The following is a 27,481-nucleotide window of genomic DNA, read 5'->3' as shown; positions in this document are numbered from 1 at the left end:
GCGGTCGAAGGATTCTCCACCATTCCACATAAAACCCACCACACCACCACAACCACCACCACCACATTACAAAGCCTCATCCATCTCCACCGCCACCACCTCAGTTCTCAATGCGACACTACAAATCACTTAGAACATCAGCTTCTTCCATCGAATGTGTTGTTAGAACAATGGCTCGCGCTCTTTTTGAACTTTCTATAATGTCCCAGACATGTCTTCTAGTAAGTGGATCCATACCAGTAGTCTACAAACTCAAATATTAGCCTGTTGTGGTTACTTGTTCACGTGAACAAATTAAATAGGAAACATTTGCAAGCCTTGAAAGTAGTTAAATAATTTCATACCAGTTCATCTAAGTGCAAGTGCTAAACAACAACAAACGACAACGAAGGTGAAGCCATGGAGAGGGAAACACAAAAATTCTGATCCCAGGTTTCTGATAAAAGAAGATGCAATTGTAGAAGCTAATGATAATGAGCTAACGGGGCCTGTGCGGAAGAGTATTTATAAATGATGAAGAAGGAGAAAGTGAGAGAAAGCAGAGGTTAGTTTTCTTTTCAGTTGGACTTTGTTTTCTTTCAGTTGGACTTTGTTTTCTTTCAGTTGGACTTTTGTTTCTTTCAGTTGGACTTTGTTTTCTTTCAGTTGGACTTTGTGTTCTTTCAGTTGGACTTTGTGTTCTTTCAGTTGGACTTTGTTTTCTTTCAGTTGGACTTTGTTTTCTTTCAGTTGGACTAACTGAAATAAAATGAAGACTACCTGAAGAAAAATGAAGACTACCTGAAAAAGAATAAAGACCAACTGAAATCCAAGTAAGTCTAACTGAAGCACAAAAACCAACTGAAAGAAAAGAAGACTAACTGAAAAAAAAGACTAACTGAAACAAAATGAAGACTACCTGAAAAAAAATGAAGACTACCTGAAAAAGAATAAAGACCAACTGAAACCCAAGTAAGTCTAACTGAAGCACAAAAACCAACTGAAAAACAAAGAAGACTAACTGAAAACAAAATGAAGACTACCTGAAAAAAAATGAAGACTACCTGAAAAAAAATGAAGACTACCTGAAAAAAATTGGAACCACCTGAAAGTCGTCCGACCAAGATTATGGTCGGACGAGTCCGACACAATACGTTCTCATTTATTTATATTTGAAAATGAATCATTTAATACTATTGGCCTTGTAAGGGGAAAACATGGAAAATGTTTAGAGTTAGTAGGTAGTAGGAGTGATATTATTTTATTGGGAGGAGAGTGCGAGTTAATGGTTAAAAGGTTGAAAGATTAAAATAATAGTGATCTTATCCAAAAATAGAAATGTAAAGCGTATTACGAGACAAATGAAATAGGAAATTGAAAAGAGCATTCTAGGACATATATAAGGAGTATAAAATTTCATAGCCTTTCAACACTTTAAGTAAAATTTGACCAATTTTGTAATGTGTCGGATAACAAGTCGTTGAGGTGATCAATTAACGAGCCGGAGCATCCGCTCCTTTAAAAAATTGTTTGTTAATCGGATCGGGCGGGGCCAATTTTTTTGCCCCATACCCGCTTTTCGGGCCAAAAATAGCAAGTCGGTTAGCTTTTGGCAAGTGGATTCCACAATCGTCAATTTGTTATCCACAAACACATGATATAACCTAACATTGACTAGTCGTTGTTTTTTCGTACTACATGGACCAATAATGTTATTATCCGTCTACTAGTAAAACATGATTCATGTTATATCCATACATTGTTTTGATTTCAATTCTCTACAATTTGTAATTTTGTATACTATGTGTAGTACCAACATCAATATCAGTAAAACAAATTGCAATCAATCAAATGCAACAACATCATTAAATTGACGCTTGCTATCATCTCCATAAGGTTTTTTTACCCAATAAATTATGGTGTAATATGTTACACTTAAAACGCACTGACTACCAAATTCGTAGCCTACAGGCTACACCTATATATTTAAATCCCACATCCTATGGTTTTTACTTAATAATGAATCTTTTTATAGTTAAAATCTAGTGCTACAACAATTTTCATCTATGTTACTTAACTAGAAAATGAATCATCTAAGAGAGAAGCGATTTCATTGATTTTCTCCTCAAGCTGAGAACCACCTACAACATCATCAAATGAATCAGACAACAAGTCCATCCAAAACTCATCTTCTTCGCCACGAAACACAGTTGAATCAAAGCTATATCGATAACAATCCAATGAATCCGATGATGATCCTGAATAGCTTGATATTCCATGAGTCACTGTACTACTGCTACTGTAACTTTGAGTATTTTTTACTATACCTTCTTTCATGTCATTGCTACTATCACCTTGACATTGATCATGCACAAAATGATAATTATCTAATTGTGAGCTCATAATGTTTTCATTACCTAAAGTTTGCAAGATTAGTGTACTACATTTTGTGTTTGTGTAATAATCAGATGATGTACTAGATTTATAAGTTTTAGTATTATTACTAATGTCAATATCATTCTTGAATTTGCCTGATAATATTTTCCTCTTAAGCTTGGTGTTCCAATAGTTCTTCACATCATTGTCTGTTCTTCCTTGTAGATGTGAGGCAATAATTGACCACCTATACGCATGTTTATAAAATTTAATTAATAATTATTAAACCATGCAATATATCCCTTTTTAACAAAAAATTTAGCTCATTAATTAATTTTCTCTTTAACTTAAAAAAATCTTATAAAAAAATCAATTTTTATACATTAAAACCATTTTTTTAAGGTAAGATGAAATTCCTTGCAAGGAAGCAGGGGGAAATTGGGGATCTCTCCTTGCAAGGGGTGAGATTCAACCCCATAACCTCTGAGATCGGAGGTGATACCAATACCCACTAGACTATCACCTACTGCTCATGTTAAAATCAACTATAATCAGTTCATCTCGTTAAAAAAAAATTATTAACTACGATACGAAGTTCAAAATATTGATAAACAAATAGTTTTGATAAGCAAATATCATTTTTAATCAATTATAATAATTTGTAAAAGTTAGTTAAAGAGAAGTAATAGGACCCAAAATCACAAAAACTTAGCATTAAAGTAATTGTTTGGTAATTTTGTTGACATACCTGCTACCTATGGAATTATAAAGAGTATATATCACATAATCTTCCTTCTCTGTAAAATCACCATGCTTAATACCCGGTTTAAGATAATTCAACCATCTTAAACGACAACTCTTTCCACATCGATTCAAGCCTGTTTCAAAAGACATTATTAGATAAATGTATTCATGTAAACATATATATGATCATATGTGAATAAGTTGCATGATCAATTAGATGAATATCATCAATTAAGATTCATGCCATTGATATCGGGAACGTGGTACGTGATCTAGGAGTCCATCTAGTTTACTCTAGAGGTTGCATTTCGCATTCCTATTTCTGTACCACGTTCTGGAACGTTATGCGTTCCACGTAACAAGGATTCATGCAACTACGGAGTGAAATAAGTAAAAGTTGTGTTGTTAAAACTAACCAGCTCTTTTAGGTAGTGAAATCCAATTGCCTCCATTGCCATATTTCTCAAAAAAGTTGATGAGTAATGCATCTTCTTCATTAGACCATGGCCCTTTCTTAACCTTACTTTTGTCACAACATGGTGATCTTCCCATTGATCTACACTAGTATTAGTTTGTCCAATATAATTACACTCTTCTTTCAATATATATAATTTGTGGGTCTTAAAAAATGTTTGAAGTAAGATACACTATATATATACACAACATATATATATAATAAAAGACCTAGATTTAGAAATAACAATTGACTAAGTCTTGACCTTTTCTTGTTTTTATTTATTCTTCTTTGGACTGTGGTTGGTTTTTTGTATTAGATATATAATTGGAACACTTCTTTGTCAAGTGTGAAATAAGACTTGAGCCAAGTCAAGGCTGATTACGTAACATGAAACAAACCTATTCAAACTAAGTTATTGTTGATAGTAACATCTGTTTTTGCTCAAGTCAAAAAAGCATGCACGTATGGTGTAATACAACTTTGGCCTATTGGAAAGACTACAGTAAATAGTGACGATAATTTTGTTGGGTTTGTTTGTAATTCTGCAAGAATGGCAATATATATGGTAAGTATGCTTTGCTAAGGAGACTATTCTGATCATTTTACCAATTGGGGTTGGCGTAAGTGGTTAAGGCCTCTCGCCTTTAATCAAGGTCTCGGGTTCGAGCTTTTGGTATGAAAAAATCACAGCTGAAAGGAATACTGTCTTTTTGAGGAACCTATGTAAACTCCAGCAGGAGATTAATCCACTCGCCGAAAGCGGTGGGAAACTCTTCGTTGTAGGACAAAAAGGGAGGAGGGGACTATTCATTTTCAAAAGATAAGTTTTATGGAAAATAAGTTCGGATAAGTGAAAGATACGTTCAAGAAGTAATAGTTCCAACAAGTTCATATAATGATTTTGACTAAATTATTTGTCAAATTGTCTGACTAAATTATTTGTCAAATGGTTTAAAAGAAAAGTATTTATATTTATTATCACCTAGCTAGTAAACAAGTTATTATTATTGTTTATTGAGTCTTTTCGACTTGTGGAAGTTACTCAACTAAATTGCATTTTATATATGCCGGTCTATACCTTGAAAAATTATAATATTTGAAGAGTTTTCGATCATTAAACCAAAATATATATCTTTTTTTCATCTAGCACAAGAATTTTTTAGTGAAATAATAAATTAATTTTAGCTTGGCATCTGTCAAAATAGGTTAATCTCTCGTCCTCCTTTTCATTTATCAATCACATATATTTATATTTTATACATTTTGAGTCTAGAATCCTATTAAAAATAACAAACATATTCCTAATATTTATCTTAAATAGAGTCCTATCATCGTTAAATATAACTTATCGAATGGTTATTATTTATGATAGGGCCATTTTGATTTTGCATATCCATTTAATTCATCGAGCGAGGTTGAGATTATGTCCTACCAATTGTCTTATCTCTGGCCTCATTCTTCTAAGTTTGTCCACTTGTTAATCTAAAATTAACTAAATACTTATGATTCTTATTAGAGACACTTATGATACATATAGGAGAGAATATGTAATAGTTGTTAGTACATTTCCTATAGATCTCTATTATATAAGGGAAGAGGGAAGTTATGGTGTCCTCTTTTGAACTGACTATTTTACCCCCATTTCCTTTCTAAATTACAAAAGGAATCTCAAAATTAAAATCGACACTCAAAGAAAACTGCCGAAAATTAATTTACAACACTCACTCACAAATCCCTTAAAAGAAGAAACTTTACAAAACACTCACTCACAATTTTTCGCAAAAATCCATTTTCAGAAAAAAAAAAAACTAAATTAATTTGCAAAAAGTAACGGAAAAAAATTATTTACTTTTTCATAGTGTTTCCTATATATAATGAAACTTTTACATCTATTTCGACCTATATCTTTCTATTAGATTATAGCGATTAATTATTAAGGTAAAAATGTTTATGTAAAATATTATTCAAGAATTAAAGTACAACATATTTCTATTATATAGGGGAAGGGGGAGCTATGGTGTCCCCGAATGAAGAGACTATTTTATACCTTTTCCTTTCTAAATTACAAATTCACTTACAAACCAAAGGGAGATTAAAATAAAAATACTGGAAATAAAATTATAAGAATCACTCACAAGTCAACTAAAATCATAGAATTGCATAATCTACATTATACAAATCACTCAAATGATGAAACTTTACAAAAACCAAAATATTAACTTACGAACTACAACCAATACACTACAACATCAATACATACTCACAAAAATTTGACTTGAAATCCAAGTGTCCACTTTCTTCACAATATATGTAATGTACTTAATTCAAAAATCAACTAAAACATTATAATATTAGAAATCATAGATAAATTCAATAAAATTTCTTTTTTGTTCATAAAATTTTGACCTTGAAAAGTAAAAAAAAAAAAAAAAAAAAAAAGACTGTTGAGAGACTTAAGTGACAGAGACTAAACCAATTAAATTTTGTAAATAAAAATAAATATACTTTGTATGTCTAATGTTCAAATTTTGACTTTTCATACGTCGAAAAAGATCGAGTTTCTGTTTTGAAAAAAATCCAAGCACGCATCGCGTGCAAAAAATGCTAGTAAAAGCCATAACGTAAGCCTAGTGTGAATGTAGTCCTAAATTTAGTAAACAAGTTTCATAAACAAGTTTAATATTCCGTTGTCTCAAAATATAGTTCTTATTTCTATTTTTTTTACAGGAATTAAGGTAAACAGAATCTAAGAATAAGGGTATTAAAGATTGTTTGTTTGTTTAAATAGATGTTGTGTGGGAAAAGATGATGTTAGGAGAGAGAATGGAGAATAATTGGTGAAAGAGTTGTAACATTTTGGTTGAATAAACAAATGAAAAACCAAAATTCAAGAAGCAAATAAATGATGGGTACACGGTTTTTCTAGACAAATTACGGAAAATGTGAAACTAAATTTAGAAACGAGAACTATATTTTGGGTAGGGTTGGCAAAAGTTGACCAATCCGACAATCCGACCTGAAACAGACCTGAAAATTCTGGATTTGGGTTGATATTTTCGACCTGAAATAAAAAAAAAGTAAGTCGATCCAACCCATCTGAAAAAATACCGGGTTAGGTTCGGGTTGATTTTTTGAATCTAAAAATAACCCGATTTAGAAGTTAGATTATTTTCAGGCCGAGTCAACCTGTTAACCAGACTTTCATAACTTATACAACCTGTCTTTTGTTATTCTTATTTGTATTGAGCCAAACCCATTTCTTGGATCAATTAAATTTCGTTTCGGGGTCATCAACCCATATTTTCAGAACTTAGTGTGTATAGTTGAAGTTCATTTCAGGTCATTTTGGGTTGGTTTCGGGTCAACTCGAAATCGTTAAGATCGGGTTTATGTTATGATTTTCGACCTAAAATTAAAATCAGGTCGGGTTTGGGTTAGGGGTAAGTGACCTTAGATATAAATCAGGTTAGAGATGGCCAACGGTGCGGGCCAATCCAGCCCAGCCCACCTCGTGGGTCGTGTGGGCCGGGCCAGAAAAAGTCCGGTCCAGCCCAACTCGAACCGTGAAATTGGTGGGTGGGCCGTGGGCTAGATTTCTTGAGCCCAGCCCACTAAAGCCCACTACTAAAACCGCCCAGCCCGGACCATGAAACCAGTCCAACCCAACCCATGAACCAAATCAGCCCAATCCAAGTAAATATTAAACCAAATTATGTATATTTTAATCAAATTTTATATATTTTAATCAAATTGCATATATTATAATTCAATCAAATTTAAAAATAATGAAATTATTCATTAATATTAATATTTGTATATATTTTTAATTCATTTTAAAGATTTTATGTAAGAATAATGAATAATTTCAATGATTAAATAAGTTTGAAAAAAAAATTCTCATGCCGGCCCGTCAGCCCGGTCCAGCCCATCAGACCCACGAATCGTGAAAACCGGTAACAGACCGGTGTGGGCCAAGATTTTTCAGCCCGCGGACCAGCCCGCCCAACCCATGAATTTCACGGTCTGGTCCTGGGCCGTGAAATCTTAGCCCAACCCACTACGGCCCACGGTCCGGCCCGCCCAGCCCTCACTAATGGCCATCACTAAATCAGGTCAACCTGAAATTGACCTAACTCGACCTGATTGTCAGCCCTAATTTTAGGACACCTAATGAAAATGAGAATTATATTTTGGAACGGAGCGAGTAATAAATTAGTAGCTAATAAATATAGCTAGATAGCTTTAAATTTTTTTAATTACGGCACGTCTTACAATTGAATGCATCAATTATGATATGCCCCACGAAATTAAAGTGAATCATATTAAGTGCTCTAGAAACTGAGAGTGCATAGAGTCCCAAAGTCCCAACGAAGAAAAATACAAAAATGGCGGCTTTGAGCTGGTCTTTCTAACTAATTACTTCTATTCTCTTACAAGCTGAAAGAACAGGTAAAGGAGCTTTTAAAGCAAGATAAATACTAAATCCTTCGTAAGTCATCATTGCTATTTCATGTAGAAACGGAAGCTTCTAAATTACATAACTACCTCAATTAGTTAATTAGTAGATATGGATGGTATAAGTTGCATATATTTATATTACCTTCTTATCCATTCTTCTTGAACAATTGTTGAAATATGTCTTGAATTATCTGGTGTGCACTAGGATTAACCAAACACGAGGGTCTCACTATCCGGTGAGCGAATTGGAGTCTACGGGTGAAATCACTTAAATGCCCTATGGGGAAGGAGGGACATCCCTGAAGATTTCATTATGCCTTGTCAATATCGAAATTAAATTGTTGCACTTGTTTTTAAACGAATGAAGCATAAAAATTTTAATATCTTAGATTAGTTATTATAAATAAAGCACTTAACTTATGTGGTGTAAAGACAATGTGACTAAATCAAATAATAAGTTTTGGATTTCTCGACAGTCTAGTGGCTCTCTACGATATGTCTATTATTAATGTATTCTCCATCGTACACTTAGGGCCTGTTCTCCCCAGCTTATTTTCAGTTCAGTTCATTTCAGCTCTTGACAATACTTTTACTCTCACATATTACTATTCATTTCAGTTCAGTTCAGTTCAGATCAGTTTAGTTCAGTTCAGATCAGTTCAGGTTAGTTCAGATCAGTTTAGTTCAATTCAGTTCAGATCAGTTCAGTTCAGTCCAGCTGTTTTATACCGAAGAGAACAGGCCCTTACTTTATAATACTAAAAGTTTTATTAAAGAAAATTTTGAAATTATTTATAAGCTCTCGAATTGACTCATGATAGTTCGCCTGACCCGAGCTTCATTGAGCCAATTCGATACGAGCTTAAATTGAGCCTAGTTATTAATAAAGACGAGTTTTGATCAAGTCAAATTCGAGAAGTTCTCCTTTGGCTCATCAAGTGGTTGATATGAGAAATGAGCGTGGGGGAAAACGAAGTTACAAACTTACAAAGGTACTCAAAGTCTCGGACGGTGAAACCACCTTCAGAAATGAAGTATATAGGCCAAAGGCCCAAGGCCCAAGCCCATGTAACTCATATCAGTTGGGCCGACAAATAGCAAATAAATCGACTTAATTATGTTTGGGTCGATGGATATTTGGACAAGAAAACTTCCATTTGTAAACTTCTTTGTTACATTCATACACTTGACATCTTCTAATTACATTCGCATGGTCCATTTAATTTTTCACCTAAAATAACTCAGATGTTAAATACCGCTTTACAATTTTCTTACTAATGTCCTAAATACGTATTGGGAAAATATTGTTGATGATCCGATATGTACTTTATCCTATTTTAGAAAATAAGCTTTAATATGTTGGAGAGCTTTAAATATGCAATATAGGAGGTTAATATGTATATATGAACCTTAATTTTAAAAGAAAGAATAAGCAAAGAGAACCGATTAGTACTGCTGCTAACATTCTTGTAAAAAAAAATTGAAAGCAAAGAGAATTACTACTTCCTCCGTCCTAAAATATAGTTCCTATTTTCATTTTGGGTATCCCAAAATATATAGTCTTGTTTCTATATCTAATTCCACGTTTTTCTGTAATTTGCTTCTTGAAATTAGTTTTTTTAACTTTTTTATTCAACTCAAGTATTACAATTAATGTCTTTTCACCAATTATTCTTCATTCTCTCTCATAAAATAATCGATCTTTTCCCATACAACATTTATTTAATTAAACAAAAATCTTTACTATCCCTCTTAGATTTTACTTACCTTAATTTCCGTGAAAAAAAATAGAATGAAGAACTATATTTTGGGGCGGAGGGAGTATTAGCTGGTTCGTGGTTGTGATAGAAATAACAAAGAAAATGCCTATATCAGCGTGTACAAAAATTTCTTAGGAAGTATTGTTCTATAACTTTCAAAAACTTACCAAATAATGCATTTTTATGACGGATAATCCTAACGACAAAATCGTGATATACCTACTTTCTTATAAAAAATTAGGAAATGAAAGTTACATTATCACAAGGCCCCAATATGTTTAAAACAGTCCTAAATCCAGTTAGTTGGTATCATAGTATATAAGGTAACCTAATGGAGTTGAGGAAACTCGCTTTTGGCCTTTTCGGACCTAGCCACCACTAATCTCCCGCTCGAGCCAACACCATCTTCACCCCGTCACCCGGCCTAGTTTGGCTTTCACCACCTAACACTCCCCGAGCCACCACTAACACCATTATGAGACAACTAACCTCCTTGAACAACTAGCCGTACATCTGTTCAAGCATGGTACAAGTTACAACGACGTATGCTATATAGTAGACATGTTCAAATAATATTCCAATTATAGTACAAAACTTGATACATCCCAATGTCGTATAAGTCAAGTAATTGAAGGCCAAGCATGTTCGAATTAATTGATTCGTCACCCATAAATCAGACACATATACATGATTCATGATTGTATATATGCGTCCAAAACTCTAGGAATCAAAAGGACACATAAAATGATATTTTCTTTAGGGTAAAATTAAGCATCATATTCTACTTTCATCTTTTTTTTTTGGCATTTATGTCACTGTTTTTTATTGAATATGACCTTCCAAAGTTATAGTCTTTTCCTAACAAGTCAATTTCAAGATTTGTCCTTTTCCTTTGGTTTTCCATCTCCACTATAAGTAGTAAGCTAGCTTTTTACTAACATCAATCTTTTCTAACAATAGGAATAGCTCTATTTAAAAGTAGCATAGCATAGTGTGATAGTGATCATTTAAGGTTTGTTTGATAATTGTACTGTATTATATTTTTTATTTAATTATATGAGTCACGAAGGCAGTACAAAGTACAAAGAAGGGAATAGGGGATTCGAACCTGTAACCTATCGTTCACAGCACCTCAATCTTAACCTAATCTTAACCTGAATATATATTACCTAATCATAGCTTTGTTTCTTCTAAAATTAGGAGAAACAGAAATTGAATCACATTTATACAGAGTTTACAAAAGTGATACTAAATTTGCTTTACAAGAACATACTCCTTTTGTACCAATAAATTGGATCATTTGCGCTTTTTTCATGGAATCTACATATTTTAATCATGTATAAAAAAATTCTAAAAAGTTTAGATATTTTGAAATAGACATTGGAAGAATTATAACATGATTCACATGATAATTTTTTTTAAAAAAAAATTATGTTAATGAAAACATATGATATATCGAAGCTGATAAACTTTGAGTTTGACTTTTGAAACAAAAAGCATATGGATCAATAATTTGGGAGAGAAGAGCCTTACATGTAAAGCTCATACTTCCCCCGTTCTGTTTTAAATGAAATGTTTGATTTTTCATACAACCCAACGCGTTTCTTACTTTTATAATACTATAGTAAAACTAAAAATACTCCCGAGACCTAATTCAATGTAAAACATAATTAATTGAATACGCATAATAGCGGAACTATACGTACTCTACACCCCAATTCTGTCTGCGTTAGATCATAGATTGTTTCATTGTCACCAAAAGACGCATTCTTTACGTAACACACAAAGGTGGATGATATTTCAACCAAAATAAAGAAAAACAAAGGTAAATGATAGGACTTTTCTCACTAAAAAAACAGATGCTACCATATATATTTCTTATATTGTATGTTATTTAGATGCAACATTTGCTTTTTAATAATTTTTTCTCAATCAACACACTTTTCTAACCAATAACATTTCTAATGTGTATAATTAAGACCTATAAAAAAAGTATATATTTAGAATATTCACATTAAAATAAATCCAATAAGATTAAACCGTGCTTTTCATATACTTCCTTGGTTTTTTCCGTTTCTCATTTTCGACAATTCTCTATTCTAAATCGTTTCGATCCATGTGACAATATATTCTTTTTTCACTCTTCTAACACACGAGGTCCCTTTTTTTTTTTTTATCTGTTTCGATCTCTACTCATTTCAGCCCTTGCTTGTTGCATCTAAATTAAAATTAAATGTTGCATCTAAATAAAAACAAGCATATCGCTCAAGTAATTTAAATGGGTTTGTTAGTCTATTGTGTCATTTTCGAAATGATGCACACACCTATATTGATTTGTTGCATATCGTATTCTTATGATAGTATATCTTTGATGAAAAGAACCTGAATTATATGTGGATTGAATAAAACCAAAATTAGTTGAACTCCCACCAAGATGCTTCAACATTTGGATTTGCTTTATTTTATCACTTGATGTGTATTTTCACGGTTTAGACTTTAGATTATGTAGTTTGACAATAACCTTCTTTTTTTTTATTGAAAGGTGTTTGACAATAACCTCCATTTGCCGGGAAATACCGCAGCATAGTGCTGGATTTGTGGTATTTTATCTTTCCCTAGGTCAAGATCCTAGATATATTAGTACTTATAAACCTTATCAATTTTAGTAATAAGAGTAATATGTTTTGATTGTTAGGCAAGTGACTAATTTGATCATTTTTTCTCTCATATTTAGGTCGTCCCAAACATGTTGGAGTATGCTTTTTTTTTCATTAAAGAAGGTCATTATAAGGGGAATTGTTAAAAAATTACGTCGTCGGAAGATATTGTTGTTGTCGGTGGGTTGGAGGTAGCGATTGGTGATTAGTGATTTTAGGTGGTGGTGAAAAGAAAGAGTTTTAAAAACAATTAAGAGTATAATGGTATATTTACATGATAATTGTGGTGGTTTTTAAGTAATTTTAGGACGACGAATAGTTCCAAAGTTAGCATAATGGTAAGATGTAAAATTAAATGTTCAAACTTTAGGCCCCAATTTCCTTTTTACCAATTATGTTCATGCTGTTCAGCCATTGTATAGGAATAGTCCATAAAAGGCACTACCGACATAAACAAAATTACTCTAGTCTCCACAAAATATCTCCTTCTTTTGTTGAGTCACCACTCACCGACGTCAAAATTCAAATTCTGCACAAGATTGTTACCTTCGTTTTTTTGGTTGGTTTATTTTAAGTCTTTCTTTTTTGTTGAAAAAGGATATCATATATATAGAGAGGTGGGGATGGCATGGGCAAGGGCAGGGTCAGCACGCGGGTCGATGCAGCCTGGTATGAGCCCGCTCAAGGCCCGCGGACCATTGTCCGCTACATGAGATGTGGGCTTATCAGGTTAAGAAATTTTATTTCCGATCCATCCTCGCACGAGCCCACCTATATGGCTTGTGGGCCGACCCACGGACCGAATGTCACTTTTCTTTGTTTTTTAATCTAAAATTTGCAAAAAATAAAAAAAACAATAAAACACAGGTCAGGTCCGGGGGAGGCACAAGCCCGGCCCGCAGGCCTGTGGACAAAATTTGAAAATTTCAAGTCCGGCACAACATGGCCCGCCTTTCATGGGCTCGGACCGACCAGACGGTGCCTAAAACCCACGGGCCCAGCCCGTGAACATGCCTGGTCCATGTCCAAGTACATATATATATATATATATAGGTAGTACATAATATTAGATAGAACCTTCATCCGGGCATAAGATATATTCCGCAAAGATATAAATCCTTACAATAACTAAGGGAGAGGGAGGGTGTTTTTAGTCATCTTAGTTCTTTAATTTTAATGATCAATTGTTTGATCTCAAAATGAAAGCATATAAGAAAGAAACAAAGTTATCTTAAATCCACAAAGTAAATTAGACATGAATTTTTAACTTATATAAACTAGCAGACGCTACCGTTTACCTACCATTATTAGCTTAATGCATGTGTAATGTCTCTACTCTCTATGAATGAGACTGAGTGACACAAGGCCACAAATTTATATATCATGTAAGTAATTGACAGTGTACCACAAATTTATGGTCCATGCAAATTCTGATCCGCACAAATAAGTGGCTGCTATGGATTCTACTATAATCATCAGAAGTATGGGTAAATTGGAAGTTGGAACTCAAGGACTAGATTGGACTTAATCTAACGGTTAATTAACGTTGTGGGGTTCAACTATTGACGGTTGTCTTGGGGCACGTCAAGACCTCCACGTCTTTTGAGTTTCAATTTAGTGTGATTGAACTTCGGATACCCTCGCAGCAGAGTCAGAAGTCACTAAAGAACGTGATTTCCTTGTTAGTCGAATCAGGAAAATCCCAAGAGGATCATCAAGGACCTTGAGATTTCGCATCTAGTAGACATTGGGATCACTAGCTGATGTACGACAATCTCTCTATGAAAATCATCGGGTTTTGTAGCTCAATAGATATCTTCATATCTAACCTCACCGGCTATCGCTCAAGACAAACTTCATTCGAACTGGACACATAGTAGTTAGTGTTTTCTTTAAAAAGTATGTTTGAGTTCATCATGTAGTTCTTGTTAGTGATAGTTGTTTCTGTTTGGTTGTATTATTAGCATTAGGTTGTACTTCAGTTTTCAATTAATGCAAATTTTCTCGCAATCAAAAAAAAAATATCAGTAATTTAGTAGCAGTCTCAAGACTCTCAAACTATTGTATGACCTGCCTTTGCGTGGGCCTAGGTGCCTAGCAAGTCACTTAACCTGTTACTATAAACTCAAACCCAGATCCGAATTATAACATACATACTCAAATCTCAAAGTTCTAGACCCGAGCCTTTAATAATGGATCGGATCCAATCGAGGCAAGTATATGCTGGACCTGACCCTATGCCCATCCCATAGTCAAATCATTAGTCTACCAAAACTTTTTCTATGTCAGTCACCATAGCTTGTTAAAGGGGTCAATTGGAAAAAACCATTCCTCTACGGCGAATTTATTCTAAGCAATATTGGACCATAAAGAATGAACAAGTCAATTTCAAAAGTGAACCAAATATTTGCTCACAAAAGTATTTGATCAAATTTATCACTCTTAATATTTAAATACATTTTCTTCATATGGATATTTATTATTAGAACATATTTTCTACGTACTCACGAGAATGGACCACACAAAAATAAATATTTTAAGGTGAGATTGGTGAGTCATGGTCATGGATCTTAAATAGCATTGTTGGGGTGGTAGCTGGTGAAACTTGAGACAGTTGCCACTTGAGGAAACAAACCAAATTGTAACACTTAGATGTGCACATGGTGTGATTACTAATCGGGCCACAATAAAATCTAGCAATCGCAAGAAAAGGGTGAAAACATGTGATTGAGTGAATTTTGCGCAATTCAGTAAATTGGATAAACAATCACATAATGCATGTCATTAGAGATTCACTTCATCCGTTTAGAATTAGTCGCATCATTTCATGTTTTCACGCTTGACGATGCATGGTTTCAGACGTTAATATTTTCAATTTTTATCAATGAGTAAAAAGTATAAAAGTTAATATTAAAAATATATACATTGAGATGAATCTAACAAGATCATGTTTTTTCTAAAATATAAATCATCAAAGATAATCAAAGTGTAAAATGTGAGTAGTAAACATTATGCAAATGGTGTAAATTTTTCTAAACGGAGGAAGTATATTTAGGTAGAAGACAAGATATGTTTCATGCCTCACTAAGGTCATTTAAGGTGGTAGTAGAGGTAGAGGAGCAATGCTATGATATGATTCTCATGTATTTTGCAACCTCAAGGTCGAAAATTCAAAGATTTGCAATGAAAAATTAAGTTTGTACAAGTGAAATCCAAGGTTTATGAAACTCATATAAGTTTAAATTAAAAATGTTCATTAATTATATTTTATGTGAAAAAGAGCATAAATTTAATGCCATTAGATCAAATGTTTAGCCAATATATAGTTGGAAAATCAATTTTAAAATGTTGTAAAAAAACGGTTATTAACATTATAAAGTACTTAATTAGTCGAATAGTAATTGATAATCTAAGAATTTCCAAGAGAGACGACTGTTATATTTTTCGACTAAAGCTTTTGAATACTTATTAGTATAATTAGTTTAATTTGAGTTTATATTAATCTTAAAAAATATAATGAAAATCACTTTACATAACATACTAAAATATATATCATCTCATGTTAACTAAGGCTATATTATATGCTATCTAACTAATTTTTACATATTAGCTAGAATTTATCAGATTTAAGCTAGAGAACTAACTTTATTATTTATTTAATTAGATCATGAAGTCCAACAGAGAGAACATATTATTTGACTAAAGGATGAATTCATATGTAATGAGAGCGGATCTTAGTGAAACTAAAATATGAGTTTATTTAACTTCTAACTTATAATTTTTGTAGATTACTTATCCACATATTGCTAATTGATTTTAGGATGGACTAATTAAGGTCAAATTCTTCAAAGAAAGGCTTGTGTGCAAGTTTAACCTTCCTCAAATATCAATTTATTATACTCTTAAATAACACTTTGGTCTTTGACCATTAATGCATTTTATATATGTTAATAAATTACAAAATTTATTGTACCAAAGCCAAAAATTAGATTATAGTACTACTAATACCTGGTTTTATATATATTGCGCGAAGTTTTTTCGACCAACCTTTAAATATATAATTAAAACTTCAAATTTTAGAAAATTCATTTTTAATAGAGAATATTATTTAAAAAAACCGATACCACAGTTCCAACTATCCTCGGCCTCTTGTTAGATCCTTGGCTAAGCCGAAATTTTGTAACATATTAGAACACCCCGTTAGTAAATCGGTATGGGCCGATTTATTCGATTCGGATGTTATTGATCGATTTGGACGTATGTTATAACTAAAACATAAACATATAAAATTTCACTAGATTTATTTTAATATATACTTATAAAAATATAAATTGTCTATGATATCATGCAAATTTTAGAGAAAATGTAGTCGTAAGTAGAGGGAGAGCCATATAATTATCGCATCGAGTCAATCATAGTTCATTAACTTGCATTGGCAACGATTATGACACTAATAAAGATCACTTTTATCATTAGGCAAGAAAAATGAGTATTTCACGAGCACACCATGAAAGTAAGAAGGCTTAGTACATCTGAAAGACGTGATTAAACATGACAATATAAATCCAAAGAGAACCTCCTAAAAGTTGCAAAGTTTACGCAAATAGTGTAGAACTATTGCCTTTCCGAATCTCATTTAGTATATGGCGTTAATTCAATAGTAATTTCATGCCAGGACGATGATTCTCGGCCCATACAATCACGATGATGGAATAACACCCTCAAATTAAAATATATCTATTTTTAGTTTAAAAATTAGACAAAAGAAAACATTTGAATTAGTAGTAAAAGTATAAGGAAAGGAACAATGAGAACATGAAATGAATCAAAATTTTGTTGTTTAAATTAAACTTTTGAAGATAATCGCCATTAACTAGCTGTAAATACGAGTCTTATACTTCAGTTTTTTTTAAACTACAAATGAAAAGCTTTATTAAGGAAATTGTATAAGACTTCCATTATTTTTGCCAATATTTTCCCTGCCTCTAATTTCATGTCAAAAAGTTTGACATTGCCATATTTAATAAAGTTCATCCACCCTCACATATTACTTTTATTCTCTTTATAAGATTGCGATATTAGACAAAAATTATCTGAAGTAAATCACACGTCTAAATATGATAGTGCGTTACTACAACAATGATTTGTATATTTTAGGGCCTGTTCTCTTCGGCATAAAACAGCTGAACTGAACTGAACTGAATTGAACTGAACTGATCTGAACTAAATTGAACTGAACTGAATTGAATTGAACTGAACTGAAATGAATAGTGATATGTGAGAGTAAAAGTACTGGCAAGAGCTGAACTGAACTGAACTGGTCTGAACTGAACTGAACTGAAATTTTATCACTTGCCATCATCTAACGTCCATATCGAAATTCTGCTTATACTCTAAAATATGTAATTACATATTAACTTCTTTTTTTTACACTAGTTACATCTACACAACTAAAACAAGAACAAAATTAAATAGAACATCAATAGTAATTTGCCAAGTTATGAACTCATTGTGATTGTTGTCGAGGAACTTTGCGAAATTTACCCAAACGTATTAGTTAGCATGGTAATACAATTTGAAAAAATTTCATTTTTTTACTCAATTTCACCTAATAAAGTTATGAAGAAAAACATATATATATATATAATTATATATAATTAATCTTATGATCATGAACATAAATACGAGTTTTTATTTTCACATACTCCCTCCGTTTCCTAAAGATCTTCCCACTTAGGCCTCGTTTGGTTCACATGGAAACTAATTTCCCATGGGAATTTACATTTCATGGGAAATTCTTTCCCTTGTTAATTTCCTAGGAATTAGACAAAATTGTTTGGTTGACACCATAGGAAATTGCATTTCCTAGGAAATTACTCACCAAGAAGGGGATTGGTGAGTGATTTCCCATGTTTCATGTGAAATTCTATTTTCCTTGGAATTTGTATTTCCTATGCTTCTACCATTTCCCTCCAACCAAACACAACACCCATAATATATTTCCTAGGAATTTGTATTTCCAAGGGAAATAGCTTCCAACCAAACAACACCTTACTGTTCCTACAGATACCAAGGAAAATCAAGTTGTGTGGGGCATGGTGTGAGTAAAGTAGAAGAGAGAAAGAGATTAAGATAAATAAACAAATAAAAAGAGATTAAAATAGAAGAGAGAAAGGGAGTAAAATTAAATTAATAATGTAATGGTGGACCATATGATAGTGACATGAGAGGGTAAATAGAAAAATTTGTTTTGCCAAATAAGGAATAAAGCAAAAGAGGAAAGATCTTTTGGAAACATTCTTAAACGGAAAGAGAGAAGATCTTTAGAAAACGGATGGAGTAATACATTAAATTTTAGTACTATTATCGTTTATCTAACGAATCGTCAAAACTCAAGAAATTCGTACATAAACTTGACTATTGTAATACCACCTTCTTTCATAAACTAATGGACAAAACACTACCAATAATACTACCAAGCACTATAGCTAGTACTACTCCAAAAACATCCATTCTATGCAAACCAAACTTAACAAAACAAATCACATCATGTCAAATAATCCAAAACCATTCAATAAAAGTAACAAACCATTTTAATTATACATCAACATATTATAAATAACATATTTACATCCCTAAAGTAGAAAGCAAACTAAAAAAAGCTTACTTAATTAATTTGTCATAATCATACTTAACTTCATAATATTCAACAATAAAAATTCAGCTTCTTCACAATCATACATGCTTAATAAAAAAAATTGAGAATGTTGTTTGAAGTCATATGATGATAAACCCACTTTTTCTTTTCCATTCTTCAGCATCTTGCTACAAAAAGTAGTGAATTTTTATAGCTTCAGCTATACAAAATCAACTATGATCTTCCTTTTTTTTGCCTTCCCAATCTAGGACCTTCCAACTTGTCCCCCAAGTAGAAAAATAATATTTGAATAGAGATAAAGTTGGATACTTTTGATACCTTAACACACCCACATATTTGGGAAAGTTTATTTACAATATTCTCCTCCCTTTTAATAGTAATAATATCTTCAAAGTTCTAAAAAACAATTGTCTTCCAATATTTTCTTTCTGGTTTTTTCTCAGTCAGCAGAATTTTTTACCATAGAATAATAATAAACACTATTATTAGTTGCTTCTAGTAGTAATATTCAAATTTTGTAGGGTTTTTTTGAAGTAAATAAGTTTATAAGAAATAACTAACCAATTAAAAATCAGCGAGATAATGTGTCATTTTATAATTGATTGGAATGCGACCTGAAGGGTGGAATATGTATTGTTACTCAATCAGATCGGATACCCACCCAAAATCAGGACCCGGCCCACGAGTAGAAATCGAAAGCGGGCTACCCGACCCGTCAAGAGGGTTTTCTTTACTCAATTTCTCAAACATTCTTGCCCTTAGTTCCCTACCTGATTCAACCCTTTCCATCATAGGCTCCTCTTCTTCGTCAATGAACTCCTTGCTATCCCAGTACCCGACCCTAGGCCGGGTCGGGGTTGTCGGCAAGCTAAAGAACCCAGCCCGGCTCATCGCCGTGGTCCCCACAACCCCTCTGGGGGACCCAAAAACTGGCGAGCCACCACCAACATGCCCCCAGGAACCAGAGCCAGCAGTCGGCATAGACTTAACTTTGTTAAGCTGCAGGTTCCTGAGGGACGCCACAAGCTCTCCTACAGTATTCGTACTAGTAGGAGAGCTCATGACAGAAATACCAGCTACACCTACTGCAACCGCTGATCCATCCTCAGTACCCGAGAGGTAGTGTCCAGTCTGTCCACTACCTCTCGGACTACCGACCCCCGGCCCGTTCCGTAACTGATCAGGACTATGTGCAAAGAAACAGACCCGGCGTTTACACCCGGGTCCGTCCTTACAAGCCTGTGTACGGAACCGGGCCGGGTGCAACCAACACTCAAACACACCATGAGCAAACTCACAAGAATCACCCTTCTTACACCCACCTTTCCTAAACTCAGAACATGCTGTACCCGAATAATCATACTTATGTGGGTCCCTCCTTTTCGCTTTCTCACCCGGGTGCGCGAATGGACACTCTGTCCAATCGTGCGCCCGGGCTCTTGTACACTTACGTACCTTAAAATCATACATGAAGAAATCATCATCATAATCTTCCACATGAAAATCCAACAACTCACCGGAATTATTAGTAGACGATTCTTTCTCACCAGAATCATGAATCAAATATCTCCGGAGCGACGCCAATACGGCGTCGTAATAGGTTGGTGAGTTTGGTAGGTGATTATTATTACTATTAACAGTACAACTACTTGATGATAACATAGATGACGAAACAGATGACGATGTTGAAGAAGTACTAAACTGAATACTCGGATTAGGATTAAGAGATTCTTGTTGCCATGGTGGAACATGAATCTGATGATGACGGTGAGTTTCTCCGATCATCATAATTTTTTGTTGTTGTTGTTGTTGATGTAAGAGGAAGAAGGTAAAGAATGTAGAGAGTGTATAATTTTGGAGTTTGTCCGAGGAAATGATAACAAAAGACGGCTAGATGAAGAGAGGTATATAAAGGGTTAGTTTAACTATGGTTAAGTTAAAAGTTTTAAGTATGGTTAGGTTTTTATTTTTACCATGAGCGGTTAAAAAGTGGAGAAATGGGGAAAGTTCTAGAGTTAGCAGCTGTTACTTATGAGAGAAGGAAGGTTTATTGGGATTGGTGGGTTTATTTTTGAGGTGGAATATTATTGGGACATGTGGATTATTTTGATTTGTTTGTGTGAGAATAATTGGTGACTTTGAGAGTAGTTAGTGAAAAATACTCCCTCCGATTTTTATTAGGCCGGTTCTTTTGATATAAAACAACTGAATTGAAGTGATCTGAACTGAATTGAAGTGAACTGAATAGTGATATGTGACTCTGTGAGAGTAAAAGTATTGTCCAAAGTTGAATTGAACAGAGTTGAATTGAATTGAATTGAACTGAACTAAAAATAAACTGGAGAGAACAGACCCGTAGTTTACTCATTTCTTTTACACGTAGTGTTCACAGAAATAATTTTGTGGGTCATAGAAAAAGAAAAACTATTATTTTATATTAAAGTTGAATGTTTGAGTGAAAAAAAGTTACTAATCCCATTTTAAAAATATAAAAAAAAAAATAAGAAAATTAATAGACATCCTAAAAAAATATATGGCAAATTAATAAAGAAAGGTCAAGTAAATAGTAATCCCTTGTATTGAATTCCAAAGGCGGTGGAACGTCATATACGTAAGGGTTTCCTTTTATCTTTATGATGATGATTTGTTTTTCTTTTTTTGCTATGCTTTTTATAGTTTTTCTTGCCTTGGGTGTTTCTTCATGTTTTTCCTTTAATTTTTTTGGGAGGTTTTTTAGAAAAAAATCTATATTGATATATTAAAAGGCATTCCTAAAAATATTTATACATCATGTTTTATTATTTCTTATTTAATAACATTCGATCTACGTCTTTCTCATATAGTAGTGAAAAAAGAAGAATTGTTGACGTGAAGATTCAAACCCACAACCTCCAATATATCATTATTGCTTTTTTAAATCAAGATTTAAGGGCAACATGTGAATGGAAAACTTTTGAATACATATAATAAATGAGATTATTTTTTAATTAAATGAGTATGAAATGATCTTTTTAACTAGTATTAAATTGTAGTACAGAGAAAACTCGAGTAATCGCCCAAACCTGAATACTAATATTATAATAAATCAAGTTACACTAGAGTTTATTAAAGTTTTGGGGAAAGGAGTCCGGTATTAAAACAATTTCAGAATATATTTCAATCGCACAATGTGTAACAATATGAGTTACATACTTACATAGTGTACGATCTTCTAACATACCTACAAATGCACATAGTAAACAAATTACTAATCAAACGTTTTGTTTTATAGTTGCTCCTATGTTTCTAGTGTATGATGAGATTCCTTTTGTTTTCTAGTTTACTAGTATCTCATTTTAATAGCGGTATAAGATATTAATGTTCGATAAAAGAAGCTTCCAAAGTAATTGTTTACAAATAACTAGTTAAAAACTCAAACAAAACTTTGATATATAATTTATACACCACTAAACGCTACCAAAAAAGCTACAAATTGTAGTTTTTGACAAACACTACTAAAACACTACTTATACCACTAAAAGCTACTCGTACCACGCACTACCTTACCAAACACTACTATTTTTCCTAATTAGTGTTTTGACCAAATCAAAACACTGAAAGCTACTTAAAAAAACTTGTGTTGAAGAAATATAATCAAAGTAGTAAAGATGTATGTTAATAATGATAAAGTATAAAGTGTGTAGATAATATAAATAATCGAGGAAATTTCTATGAACATAAACTAATACTACATATAATATCATCTATGAATTATATAGTATCATATTGTGGAAATGTTACCAAGGATGTCTTGGCCTAGTGGTAAAGATTGAGGTACTGTGAACGATAGGTCACAGGTTCGAATCCCCCCTCGCCTTCTTTGTACTTTGTACCACCTTCGTGGCTCATATGGATCAAAAAAATATTGTGGAAATGTTTCTATTACTCATCCGCAACCCTAATTAAAAGGTTTTCATGTTTCATAACTCCCATCTTTTTAACCCCATAAAAAGGTCAATTAAAATATAACGAGTCTATTATACTCCAACCGTCCAGTGTACGTACTTGGAATATTTTTTTTTAAGGGAAAACAATATTACAATTTATTAATCAATGGAAAGAGAATCCAAAGTACATAAGAAGAACACCCGCAAGGTAATAACCTTCCTAATGTTATATTGTACGAAATGACATTATTAACAAGATGATGGACGATAAAATAATCCCTTCGCACATGAGATCAAACTACAAACTTAAAATCTTAAGACTTCTTTCTTTTTTTTGAATTTTTTTATAAAGAAAAATTCGTTCTTGTAGATAGATTTGGATTTGACTTTACAGATATTACAACTCTAAATTTTACATGTCAACTACCACCTAAATAAGGAAACCTATCCAAAATTCTTCGAGAAAAACATTATCCTTTACAGTTTTAGTAAAATCTCAATAATTAGAGATGCACACAATAATTGACTAACTTACTATTATTTTTATAGTTGTAAAGTCACTAAGTTTAGATGAATCACTAGACGCGTGGGAGATGGTGAGAGAAGGTTTTTGCATGAAGCCATGTGCAAGGCTTTGCGACCTTACTAAGGCATATCATAATTCCATTATGGGTAAGGTGTAATTTAAAATGTGAATTGTATTAAGGTTTTGATGAAAAAGAAAAATTTCATGGTAGGCCCATGATTTATATCAATGATTTAAGAAGATTAGATTATGAAGTTGTTGCAAAAAGGTAATTGATCACCTAATGTGACGAATATTGGATAAAGATCGATCTAGTTTGATAACTGAGGATGTGAGTGGTGGTTAAGGATCTCTCGCTTCTTAACGAAGGTCTCGAATTTGAGCCTTGGGTATGGAAAAAAAATCCCACGTTGTCTTTTGAGTTATCCATGCAAACTCCCGCAGGAGATTAATCCACTCGCCATAAACGGTGGAAAACTCCTCGTTGTAGGATCAAAAAAATATTCTATTTATTTTCCCTATATTAGACAAAAGTCATTTTTCCATAATTTGAGCTCAAATTCAAAACACATACATAATTTGATGTACTAGTATAAATTTCGACGACGGCTTTATTCCATCTCTAGATATACTTTCTTTGTATGCTTAGACGTGTTGACTTTTACACTATTCAAGAGTTTGATAATTGGGTTGGCGTGAGTAATTAAGGGTTCTCGCTTCTTAACGAAGGTCTCGGGTTCAAATCTTGGGTATGAAAATTTTCAATTGGGAGGGATACTGCCTTTTGAGGTACCCATGCAAACTCGCGCAGGAGATTAGTCTACTTGTCGTAGACGGTGGGAAACTCCTTGTAATAGAACCAAAAAAATATTCTATTTATTTTCCCTATTTTAGACAAAAGTCACTTTTTCTATAATTTGAGCTCAAATTCAAAACACATACATTAAATAGTTCAGGGTAAATTGCTACTCAAAAATTGATTCCAATCTACTGGTATAAATTTCGATGAAAACTTTATTTCATCCTAGATATACTTTCTTTTGTATGCTTAGACGTGTTGACTTTTACACCATTCACATATACTTTATATATTACTAATATAACTGACTTGAAACTTTACCAGTCCTAATTATATAGAAAGGGTTACATGCAAGTCCATTATGAACTTAATTGGAGTATATAATTAAGCATCCTCACTTGGAACATTCAAGATAACATCTTCAACTCACATCGTGATGGACCCTCAAACAAGAATAGAACAAAGTAAGAAAATATAGTAAGGTAATAAAATTATCTTTAGTAATATATATAAAGTTTGAAATTCGAAAATATAAATAACTTTTTTTTAATATGAGCATTTAAATTTACTTATATGAAAGAAAAAGAACTTTTTAGTAAAGACGGAGAGTGAATGAAAAAAACTTTATAATAATGATAAAAGTCATACTCACAAGTTACATAGAAATGCTATTTTTCAAATTTTCTTTTCAATGCTTTTAATAATGCTCATAATTTCAACTTCGACATCACTATGTCTAAATTTGTTAATATTCATGATACATATTTCAATCTTTATTTGTAGAGTACTCTTTAGTCCACTCTATATTGCTAAAAAAGATTCTTTGTTCAATCTATTTCAATTGAAATTTCTTATATTAAATTCTTATGAGTTTAGAAATTAACTTTTAATTATTTAACATTATTTACTATTTTTTTTTTACTTGTATCCCATTTCTCCCACTAGTACATTTTTCATGTTTCTACAAACTATAAGATGTACTCGAAAGTTCAAACACAAAATCAAGTAGAAGTACCAAGGGCCCTCTTGAATCTTGTGGCTTATGACTTACTATGAGTTATGAGTAAACCTCAAAAAGATCATAGAACCCCAAAAATATGGACAATCTTCAAGACAAAGCTTTAAATTATAGCCACACAAAAGTAAGGTAGTAGTTCATATATTGGGGACACTACAAATTCTATGCAATGGGTGGACCCTTGTACGGGTCACGTAATTACTTCACCCTGCTCCTAAAGTATTTTAGGCTTAGGGTATGCACCTGGTCCAGGATCAGACCGAAACAAAACCTGCTTAAATATGCCTTTTTCTTGGAATGGGATCGGATCGAAAAAATTACGGTCCGGTCTGGATAGGAATTGGACCGGTTGAACCGAAATCTATATATATTTCTCTAAAAAAAATCTTTTAAATTTTATTTAAATATATTTATAAATTAGATATATTAAAAATTAATATAATAACAATAATCCTAAAGTAATAAATAATATGTTTTTTCCCAATCCCGCTAGTTATATTTTGAACTTATGGGACGCGTTTGTATTAAGGCTTTTAGCCTTTAACAATTAATCTATGATTCCGTATTTCACAAAAAGAAAAAAATAGTATGTTTTTCAATTTCTAACTTTCTACCTTTTTTAACATATAAACTTTTTTTTACTAAAATAATTAAAATTCCGGTCCAAACGGTCCGGACTGGAATTTTCGGATTTGGACTGGACCAGACCGAAAACCCGTAATCGAAATTTTTTGTGGACTGAAGACCGGACCGATTCCGATGTGATCCAACTTTCAATCTGGACCGATTTGTGCACACCCCTAATTTTAGCTAATTAAAAGGAATGGTTAAGTTTAAGCTAATAAAGTTTTGTCGTCTCATGCATTTGATTTTTGTACCTTCATTTGATTATGGCACACAATTTTTCTAACATTAAGCCAACAAAAATCTAGTCACTAACAAGAATTTTTCTTTTGTTGACTAATGACTACGCATAGTAGTATCAATAAGTTACAAGTAGCTTGCATTTTTCTATGCCCTTTAGCACGATATATGTCCTGGATAATAATCACAATATTTGATGGTGGACAATTGCTATTGGAAGAGTATTAAAGATTATTTCCTGCGTTTTAATTGGGTCGTACCATGTTATCTTTCGCTTGCCAACTTACTATTTTCTCATTAATACTTTTTGATGTTCTATCAATAAAAAAATAAAAAAAATTATATTTTGTAAATATACATTAAGATAAAACATTAATCTAACATCGTCTTTCGTATATAAAAGCTTCGAGAAGCCTTTCAGGATTTTCGATTCCACTATATCTAGCTCGAACCAACATAAACACCTATTACCCCGCCTCAGCTCCCCCCCCACCCCCCGAGTAATGATATGCCCATATCCGATATAGGGCCAATATCATGGCATTTATGTAAATCATATCATATCAGCTAGCTATTAAATCATATCTGAACTACATCTAATCATATCATAGTTGAAATCTCCCAATTCTCCCAATTCTCTCAACAACTTCATAGTTGAAATCTTATATCATATCAGCTAGCTATTAAATCATATCTGAACTACATCTAATCATATCAAGATCCGATATTCTCCCCCCCCCAAAAAAAAGATAAATATTTACTCATAATACTATTTGAGTAGTGTAAATTTTTCTTCCTTTAGTTCTAAGTAAGTGCAACAGTTTGAATCTCACATTTGCAAATATAAGACCATTAATATCTCTAAGGCTCTAATTATGTAAATTTAAAAGTTAAAAAAAGGCTGATACCAATGAACATGTTAATCGAAATAAAATACAACATTTTGTAAATATATGAGTATTTGAATAGTGCAAAAGTCAAAATGTTACACTGAAAAAGAAACCAAAGCAGGTGATATCCTAGTGGTATTGGCATCACTGTACCTCCAATCCCAAAGATCCTGGCTAGGATCGAGTCTCACTCCATGCAAAGAGGGATTCCCTAATTTCCTCATCCCTACTTGCATGGGCTTACATCAAGATTATCATAGATCAAGGACAAATCTTACACTTGGTGGAAATATTATACTTTAATTATTTCAAGGGGCATGGTCTTCCCATAATGGGGGCAACATATTAAACGGCCTTAATCCCTAGTTA

At 32.7% G+C, this 27,481-nt stretch overlaps 2 protein-coding genes across 2 annotated transcripts; both read right to left on the bottom strand.

Moving 5' to 3' along the window:
• Window positions 1–1,555: 1,555 nt before the first annotated feature.
• On the bottom strand, window positions 1,556–3,651 carry LOC104902488 (transcription factor MYB87-like). The gene is made up of 3 exons (XM_010690274.2): window positions 3,516–3,651; window positions 3,104–3,233; window positions 1,556–2,602 (listed from the first exon to the last, which is right to left on the bottom strand). The coding sequence occupies exons 1-3, from the start codon at window positions 3,649–3,651 to the stop codon at window positions 2,053–2,055; spliced, it is 816 nt and encodes a 271-aa protein (XP_010688576.1). The 3' UTR covers window positions 1,556–2,052.
• A 15,355-nt stretch (window positions 3,652–19,006) lies between these two features.
• LOC104902350 (zinc finger CCCH domain-containing protein 20) lies at window positions 19,007–20,976 on the bottom strand. Its single transcript, XM_010690096.4, has one exon. It carries the CDS (start codon window positions 20,875–20,877, stop codon window positions 19,726–19,728), a length of 1,152 nt encoding a protein of 383 aa, XP_010688398.2. The 5' UTR covers window positions 20,878–20,976; the 3' UTR covers window positions 19,007–19,725.
• Window positions 20,977–27,481: the final 6,505 nt, after the last annotated feature.

This window comes from Beta vulgaris, chromosome 8 (assembly GCF_026745355.1).
Source record: "Beta vulgaris subsp. vulgaris cultivar EL10 chromosome 8, EL10.2, whole genome shotgun sequence".
NCBI lineage: Eukaryota > Viridiplantae > Streptophyta > Magnoliopsida > Caryophyllales > Amaranthaceae > Beta > Beta vulgaris.
The sequence above is the reverse complement of the archived record's forward strand: the minus strand, read 5'-3'. Positions and strand labels throughout refer to the sequence as shown.

Bases quoted from the DNA above. Each gene is read 5' to 3' on its own strand.
- LOC104902350 (XM_010690096.4), bottom strand. From the start codon at position 20,877: ATGATGATCGGAGAAACTCACCGTCATCATCAGATTCATGTTCCACCA.
- LOC104902488 (XM_010690274.2), bottom strand. From the start codon at position 3,651: ATGGGAAGATCACCATGTTGTGACAAAAGTAAGGTTAAGAAAGGGCCA. The intron at 3,234-3,515 runs GTTAGTTTTAAC...CTTTTGAAACAG, and splicing joins TTCACTACCTAAAAGAGCTG to GCTTGAATCGATGTGGAAAG. The intron at 2,603-3,103 runs GTATGTCAACAA...ACATGCGTATAG, and splicing joins TATAATTCCATAGGTAGCAG to GTGGTCAATTATTGCCTCAC.